Consider the following 9,599-nt stretch of genomic DNA (forward strand, 5'->3'; position numbering starts at 1 on the left):
GACACATGCAAACGAGGAAAATTGTTGGAATTTTTGTGCTGGCAAGGGAATTCTGTCAAAATTATGAAATAGCATCAAAAAACATGGAAATCGCGTTTTATTGATTGGGTCTTAAATTTTGACAAGCTAGGGACCTACCCAAAATGACTCCATCTATATTTCTTGCATTGACTGGTTGAGTTTGGTATTCAAGGTCATAATGTCTCAACTAAAGGATAAATGCTACTACTCAAGACCTCCAACTTCATAACTGTATTCCCAGCCACCATGCTAATGTCTTTTTGTGCATTGGGGACAAGGCACCATTAGAGTGTTGAGCAATGATACAAGTCAATTAATAGTCTACGTCAGTGGTGTGATTTACCAATGTCACACTATCAAAAAGCCTGCCAGTTTCACACGACATGAAGACTCAAAATGCCAGCAAAGACTAAAAAAGACCGTGTTTGTTTAACTGCTCCGGCTTCACGGGACACATTTACCTCATCATTTCAGTCAATTCGAATGTTGGTTGTGCTCAATGAAAAAAAAAAGTTTTCAATTTCACCGTTTTCTTATGTGATCTGAGTACGCTACAGAATTAATGACATGCATCCTTTGCACCAAGCTTCTTGCCTTGCATTGACACTTCACCAACACAGACCACATTAGTTGTGGTCAAAAAAATTTCCCCAAAAAAAACATACATCTCTTCTAACTCATCAGCCTCTTTGCAATGAGTTCACAAACTTAAGCCCTGCTATACAACACTTCGGATCTCAAACTTCTTCTCAACCATCCAGATCTTCCCAGTTGTCTGCTGCAACATTGGGAGTTGGCCTTTCCGAATGCTGAATGGCACTCGTAGCAGTACTACTGGAAGAAGTAGGTTTATCAAGAACCAGCAAAGAGTTCCTGAGCAGAGCCTCATCCTGCTCCAAAGCTCCCCAAGGATTGATAGAGATAGTGATTGCAGGTCCTCTACCATCCCATACTGTCTTAGCATGTGATCTTCCCCACTCTTCCCCCCAAGCATCTTCAGACCAGCTCGACTCTTGAATATTTTTCTTGCGTGACGGGCCTTTTGAAGTTGTCCCACCCTCATTGGAGCCCCAAACACGGACACTTGATGTAGCAGCTGGGAAAGATGTTCTGACAGCCCCACTGTAGGCAGAGGCATGATCAACGCGGCGAATAGCAGTTGCCGCCCTCATCATATCTGAGAAGACAGCTAAGGCATTCTTATCATTTAACCATACAAGTTCACACTCTCCACCAAACCTAAGAACCAAAGTGCTTATGTCTCCATCTCTTGGGAGCTCAAAAAGCCCCACAACAAGCCTGGGATCCATGTCCAGGGATGCATTAAAAGCTGGAGCTTGAGCTTGCCCTGGAAGTGGAAGTGGTGACCTTCCAAACAAACTCCGCATGGGTGGAGCCCTAGATTTTGAATTCACATGAACAGTCAGAAAGCGTTTAGGTTCCCTGCCAACTGCACTTACATTCAGATTCCATCTTTCGGCTATCTGTCTCAGCACTTCTTGCTGTTCTTTTGGCAGAAAACTGAACACATGTACACGAATTGGTGCAGCATTAGTTGACTTAGATCCCAGCACCAGATATTTAAAGCGATCTTCAATAGCTAAAACCCATTGTGGGTCCTTTCTAAGGAGCTCTTTCAGAACTTCTGAAGCAGCTTGAACACTGTCAGCAGAGAGGGCTGGATCAACGGGTGTTGCTGTTATTCCAAATGCATCAGCAAGAATCCGCTTCTTCTCTAGCTTAGCACACTCTTCATCACATGCTAATTTCCTTTGGCCCAAGGGAACTCTGGTCTTCGTATCAACAGGCTGTAATGGTAGAGTTGAATAGTAGGCAAGCTCCAACGAATCACTTCCCTTGGAGTTTTCCCCAGCATCGCATGGCACTTGATGTGATAGCAGACCACATGAGCAAGTTATTGTAACAGGAAACTTGCATCTCGTCTCAGGGCAAGGTGTACCAGGGTGACAAAGAGCAACACAAACATGTTGACAATCTCTCCGAGGAGCTCCACACTGTTGTCCACAGCTCATGATCATGCCATCTCCAGTATCTGTCATTACATCACAAGGAGGCAGATGACATAGGCGAGCACACGCATGCAATCGACACTGCCGAGTCTTTCCACAGAGCTTATTGCACTTTATGTCTCGTGAACCACACGGAACATTCCTTAAAATCACATGGCTTCCAACACACTCCTTGGCTGTCAGCACAATGCAAGGAGGGCACTCTCCAAAGTGGCATTGGTGGGTTGCAGCATGACCACATGGCTGGGGACGAGAACAAGGGTGTGGACAGGAAGGTGGAAATGTTCCACAAGGTACAGGAGGGGGGATGGATGTCTTTCCACATGCACACAACAGCTCCGTGAAGGTTGATCCCAGGCATGGAGGGCAATGTCCATTATGGCAGAGCTCTTCACAAGTATGTTGCCCACACCTTAGCTTTTTACCACAAGACAGCGAGCAAAGATGAGGATCATCCTCCCAAGGGGGGAGACCACTGTCGTCATTAGCTAGTGGACAGCACCTATTGCTACACCTGTGCCTTCCACAACTCTTCTTCTTCCCACACTTCCGGTTACATAAAAACAATTCATCTTCATCAGTTGCTCTGCTACCCCTCTCAAGGGCCAAAGCTTTATGACATGGCATTGTTTGAGAAGATGACTTACACCTACACTTCTGATCCACCAAAACTTCACAACCTGGGCAGTCTCCCATGTGGCACAAGCTTTGACAGACATGCTTCCCACAAGGAAGTAACTTTTGACAGATTTGGCCACAGCGTGGCACTGCATCCGTACAACTTTCCCTGTGCTTGTCAGCTCCTAGCAGTTCTCGAATGAGGACCTTCCCACATGGACACGTCTGAACCTTCCCTGGAGCCAATTCACATTCTCCACACTGTCCAGGGTGACATCTTTTGTTGCAGGTATGTTTCCCACACTGGAGCTTATTTGGGCAAAAGTTTTCACAAGAAAAAACACCATTCTCCCAGTCAAGCTCTCCTTGTGGACCCATTGCACCACAGGTCATGGCTTCTGTCTTCCTTCCACAGAAGCAGTTCACCGTTAGTAAAGTATCACAGTTTCCACAAGGACCTTCATGACAGATCTTATCACAGTAATGCCTCCCACACTGCAACTGATGGCCACAGGTCTGCCCACAACTCTTTGCGCTCTTTAGCTCTGAGCATCGCTGAGAATAGCTGGTCTTTCCACATGGACAAAACTGAGGGGGAGCCAATGCATTGCAGGGAGGACAGGGCCCAGGGTGGCACTGCATTGTGCAGATGTGTTTACAGTGAGGACTCTTTCCTGAACTCAATGATTTCTTGCAGGGTCCCCCACAAGAATGAGGAGTGAGGTAGTAATCAACCTGAGGATCTATAAATTGGCCACAAAAACATCTGTACTTGATATCCTCAGCACTTACAAACTGTGGGGACTGGCAACCGGGACACCTCCAGTTTCCCACTGTCGCTTGGTTTGATGATACAAGAGAGAAATCCGCAGAAATCGGTGCCCTTGCCCACTTCCTGATGCAGGCAATGTGGAAAATTGCATAGCAACCTCCACAAGACCAGACTGCAGCCTCCCTCCTTACCATGTCGTAGCAGATCATACATTCAATCTGCCCTCTGCTCAGCTTCTCCTCGATCTCTTGGACAAGCTGTGGGGTGTTGGCCTTGTCTTTAGCAACATTCTGCATTTCATTTAATGAAACCAAGGTCTGCACTTGATTGAAGGTTTCTACACGGTTTCTTCGAGGTTTCGGATAGTTGTGTTGCCTGTCTGTATCCAGTGTTCTATTTAAGTCTCCTTGCTCTCTGCCAATGGAAAGAGACTGAAGAACCTCTTCCACAGCCTCTCTTGATGCCTCCACGTCTTCTGGAGAAACCACATTGCTATTGGTTTTAGTAGGCATCTGTCCTGGATCTGCAAGACTCTCTGAAGATTGATCACTGTTACCACAATTACCTTGAGAGGAAGTTGATCTCCTTTGTCGCCTGGTATCACTGGAAATGACTTGATGTTGCTCTCTAGGGTCCAACCTTCGAGCATCCCCAATCCTCTGATTCCGTGGCCTACTATTGAGGTCGGGAACATCTGGCCCCCTCCTGCTAATGTTTTCCTCTCTGAACTCTTGCGGATACATTTGTCTGCTAGGATTCCCCTCTTGGAAATACTGACCAGCCATTCCTCTGCTAGGGTTCATCTCTTTGAAATTGTGATGGTCCATTGTTCTGCTATGCTTTCCTGCTCCAAAATCAGCATTTTCCATCTGCCTGATAGGGTCTTCCATCCTGACATCTCGTCTCCTATGGTTTCCCCTTCTAACATCTCGATTGGTAGGGCTTTCTTCTTCGGATTCCATTGACCTACTGGGATTTTCCTCTCTGTAGTCCCGCCTAATAGGGTAACCCCCTCGGTAGTCTCTCCTCCTGGACCTTTCATCTCTGAAACTGTTAGGGTTTTCCTCTCTGAAACTGCTAGCATTTTCTACTCTGTAACTGCTAGGGTTTCCACCTCTGAAATCCCGACTGCTAGGATTCTCCTCTTTGAAGTCTTGCGAACCCGTTCTCCTCACATCCTGGGACGAGAAATTAGACGCTCTGTTTGACTCTAATGCGACGGCGCTTCCCATTGCAAGGCTTTCGGGTAGCATCACGGGTCTGCCATTCGCCTCATGCCTACGCTGCTGATGAGGGTTTGTTGGATCGGCCAAGCTTAGCTGGAGAGAGTCGATGGGCCCTGCTGCTGCTGCTTGGAAGGAGGCAGCGTCCCGGCCAGGTTGTGGACGCCATGAATGACCACGCCGTGAAGATCTTCCTCTGCGAGAGGCGTGGGAGACGGTGGAGATGTCCGCCATGCTTTACTCTCTGTCTGGACAAGGAGCACAAAAAGAGTAAGGGTATCCCGGAGGAAAATACTCTCTGCTCTTGGTGCAAGCAGGAGAGAAAACTAGGATTAGGGTTAGTGCAGGGAAAGAAAGAAAACAGGGTTAGCCCGGGTAGGAGAGAACAGCAACGTCTGAGCAGTGAGGATATTAGAAGAAAACGTGCTCTCCACACCTATCGGTCGCCTTCGTCGAAACCTCTTCCCCCTTAAGCCGCCCTGCTCTACCCTGCTCTACGACCTTGACTGTTTAACCTTCCTTCGCAAGTAACCGCCTAGCGCCCCTTAACCCGTACGTTAACACTTGGCTTTCAAAAAAACACGTGATTTAATTTTTGCCTACCGTAGATATATATATTAATATAAATATATTATTGTTCGAAAAAAAAAACCAAGGTATCATGTAGCCCTTCAGTTTTGCCTATAGCTAATGTGTTTCACTTGACCACCAAGGTACCATGTAGGCCTTCAGTTTTGAAGCTACTTCACTTTATGGACCATGGAAATGCCATCACTAGTGATTATGCGCCCACTTGTGATTGATGGGTCGAGTTGGATTCAGACCATTATAGATCAGTTTAGCAAACAAGCTTACTTCTTGCCGCCATGCAAGAAAACTCTACCTTTCCATCAAACCACGTAATTATTTGTCATACATATTTTTATGCATCATGGCTTACATAAGGTTGTTGTTTCCAATAGAGATTATTCCAAGTTCTTCAATCACTTTTGGATGACACCATTCTCTAACATAAGCACCAAGTTAGATTTTTCACAACCTTCCATCTAGAATCAACAAATGGATAGATTGAAGTCACAAATGGTACTATCTTGGACCTACTTAGAAACAACCTTTTGCTTGGGATCAGTGTATTCATCTTCTCCAGTTTGCTTATAATAATACTCCACACACGGCTATTGGTCATGCACTTTTTAATATTATCTTTGGTAAAGCCTTGCCAATTCTGGCACAAGACTTTTCCCATAAAACTAAAGCTTTTAACCAATTTACTATGAGGACTATAATTTTGTTGGAGTGGAGATCAATGTAGGAACACACATTTAGATGCAGCAAGCAAGGAGAGATAGATGGAAGCACAACACTCAAAGTAGATTGTTGAGAATAAGTGAAGTACAATTGAAGTGACATGATAAGGTCACTTACACACACTCATAAAAGTGTGTACCTATGCTCAAGGGAAAAGACCTCCTAAAGTGCCCCGACCCATTCTACGTCCATATATCACTACCATATTTGGCTATAAATAACCCATGCAGTGATAATGTGAACATGTACAAGGATCATGTGGTTAATCCATTCCCAAATGGTAATAAGCCCAAAGCTTTGCGAAAAGCTTTCAACTTCTCTCGTGAGAGAGCCTTCGTGAACATAGCTACCACATTGTCATGTATAGAGACATAAGCTAGGTTAATATCTCCTGCAATGAGCCTCTCCTGACATAATGATAATGCACCTCAGTGTGCTTTGTGCGAGCATGAAACAAAGGATTCTATCACGACTAATGCACTCTAGTCATCAGTGAATGGAGGTGGGGGGGGGGGGCTGTTGTCCAACACTAAGCTCGAAGTGGCCAATATTGGCTGCTTCTTATTACACCATGATATACATGAATCACCAAGGTAGAAGCAAAAGCCACTAGAGTGAACACTCGTGTGTCATAACATCCAACCCAATTGGAATCAATGAAAGCATACAAACTGAACACATCATGTTAAAACCCTAAATCTCTCTAGATATTTGTTATGCATAAACATGCATAAATCAGGCATAAACTCATCCACCCGACCACCCCCAAGCCTAAGGGATGCACACATGAATAATAATGAAATACATCATACCTCTACCTTGATGTCCCATATCATAAAGAGGTATAACTCCAATCCAATAGCATGTAGCTATAGTGTGAAATGGTAGGTGAGTAGATATGATCCTCTACACAAGAGAGCATAACATAGCCTTGGCCTCACAAGCCCAAGCCTCCAAGCCCTCCCTTGAGTGTGCCCCATGCCCCTATTATATAGAAGGGCCCTCAAGTGACTCTTGACTCTCCATTTCCCATGTGTGACCCTTGGATGCCTGACCCTAACCTTAACCCTTAAGGTTAGTCCTAACCCATGCTCCACTAGAGCTTGTTTCCATGCTTCCATGCTCACAAGCCTAGCCTCCTTGTATATGCACACATAATGTGCATATAACATACTTCCCCTCTCTCAAAACATTGCACTCTTGCTATGAGAAGAAGGAGAACTATGCTGAACAATCTCAACCGACTTCCAAGTCGAAACCTAATTTTAACTTCAGGGATTAGTCAACTAGAAAGTTTCCTCTCCCTGAATTCAAGTACCTTATCAGGTTCATCCATGTGGAACATAGGATAAATCTTCGACTTCAATGAGTTCTTGAGGAGTAACTGTGTTATCCTCACCTCCCAGTTTCCCTTTCAATCTATTGATATGAAAGACTGGATGAACTCTAACATGTAGAGGTAGTTTTAAGTTCAAACGCCACCGTGCCAATCCGATGTATAACTCGAAATCGACCACAATATCTAGGAGATAAATTAGAGCATTTTTCTTTTGACAAAGTCTGAAAATCTTTAGGAACTTCTAAATAAACCAACGCTCGTGACCGAGATGAGCATCCCCTATCAGTGCATAAAACCGTGCCCTATCTTGAGCACTCCTTAGAATCCCGAGCTTCGGTCAGCATTTCCTGCATATATCACACAAGAAATCCCTCGATGCATCAAGCTCAATGTCCTTAAGACCGACATCAATAGGTGCCCTGTCCTTAAGACCGACATCAATAGGTGCCCTAGGTTGATACCCATACATAAGTATACATAAGTATGCACGAACTAAAACTAATAACCATATTTAAAACTGTTATAGGCAAATTCCATCATTGGAAGATATTTTTCCCAATTTGATGCTTTTCTAAAGACATATGCACGAAGCATATCCTCTACAATCTAATTCATACGCTCTGTTTGCTCATCAGACTACGGATGATCAAAGTAATTCTCATTCAAAATAACTTCCTTGTTGTAAACTATTCGGAATCAAGTAGGAAAACATGGCATTATAACAGCAGAAACCAAGGATTCATCGGCGCACCGACATACCCACATCTCCATATGGAATAATCGACGTCCCATATCAGCATAGAGAGTCTTCAGCGTCTCGATGAGTCACATATGTCCATTTGTAAACAATCAGGTTGACTATATAAATCACCTAAAGTACGAAACTAGAGAAAGAAATACCAACAAAGGAAGAATCCAAATTTCCTTATTCGAACACAACAAGATAAACTTGTTTGAACTCTAAAGAAAGAGATTTCAACAAGTGCAAATGCCGACGAGATTGCCTTCATCAAAACATGCAAGCTATAGATAAAAGAAGTTTATCTAGAGAATGCCCACAATATAACTTCTAGTGAATTTAGAAAATGAGATTGTCTTTGAATATTGAGGTCAACGTGCTAAGTGATGTAAGCAAAGCAACAATCTTGAGCCCAAATTATCCCATAAGATAATATATGTGAGAGATCGCTAGCGTCCCATACCACCATACCACCATGATACCACCCATACATACCTTAACAATTTGAAAACTCCATAGTATGCCATCTAGGAGAAATGAATAAAATCCTGTATAAAAGGAATAAGATGGCCTTATCTAGACTTTCACATACTAAAACCTGTCTCTATATTCCTGAGACTACATCAAGGAATAACTTGAAATTGAATTATTAGCGCCTTTCTAATGACTATCCAAAACACAATAAAGTTAGGGCAGAAAAATAACTCACCTAGATATATAAGCAACTAGGTATCCGAGTTGGAATATATACAAGAGTACAAGCAATATACTCCAAAATTATGTGCAAAAAAAGAAGGCAAATGCTACCTTCAAAGCACATGATATTATTCAAAAGATCAAAAGATCCTTATAAAACCATGGATAAAAGCATAGAAGCTCCTCGAATCCATGAAAACCATAGTTGATCATAAAAATCGATGCATACCATCTAATGGACATTAATCATCCCAAAAGAAGTATTAAAATTGGTGGCCAACTCATCAATCTGGAGTATATGAACGTGGTGTCGTTCAAGCAAAACTCCAAAGTAAGCAAGTGAAGCACTCATTAAAAAAACCCTAGATACAAGTGATCTAGGTAGAACCTGATGAGTCCATATAAAACTTGGAAAACATCCAATAAAATCCACCAAAACAAACCGATCAACTAACCCATGATAGAATTTGTCTTAGGCTTAAGAAATTAAGCACAAACCACACTTAAACAAGTGCAAAATAAATTATCATGGAAAAGTGTCAAAGGTGAAACACACTTTAAACGTAAATTATAGTCATTAAAAGAAATTAAGGAACATGTCTAAAAAGAATGGCTAAACAATGGTAAAAAATTATGAAAACATCGTTTAGAATTAATCAAAATAAAAATAACTACTAATACGAGGTACAATCATATTAATAATATACAAATAACATGCATCTATCTAATGTTAGCACGAGAAAACGTTCTTCAACATTAAATAACCCTCGAAAATATGAAATTCTCGAGAAAAAGAATTATCGTGATTTTTTCCTAATTTTTCCTAATATTAGAGGGCCTCAAAATATGATAA

The 9,599-nt window shown here is 42.8% G+C and overlaps 1 protein-coding gene across 1 annotated transcript; it reads right to left on the reverse strand.

Annotated features, from left to right (window-relative positions):
* Positions 1-517: 517 nt before the first annotated feature.
* LOC147606670 (NF-X1-type zinc finger protein NFXL1-like) lies at positions 518-5,249 on the reverse strand. Its single transcript, XM_086792056.1, has 2 exons — positions 5,101-5,249; positions 518-4,912 (listed from the first exon to the last, which is right to left on the reverse strand). Exon 2 carries the CDS (start codon positions 4,896-4,898, stop codon positions 771-773), a length of 4,128 nt encoding a protein of 1,375 aa, XP_086648182.1. The 5' UTR covers positions 4,899-4,912; positions 5,101-5,249; the 3' UTR covers positions 518-770.
* Positions 5,250-9,599: the final 4,350 nt, after the last annotated feature.

This window comes from Cibotium barometz, chromosome 57, assembly GCF_041138505.1.
Source record: "Cibotium barometz isolate CiBa-2024 chromosome 57, ASM4113850v1, whole genome shotgun sequence".
In the NCBI taxonomy this organism is placed as follows: Eukaryota; Viridiplantae; Streptophyta; class Polypodiopsida; order Cyatheales; family Cibotiaceae; genus Cibotium; species Cibotium barometz.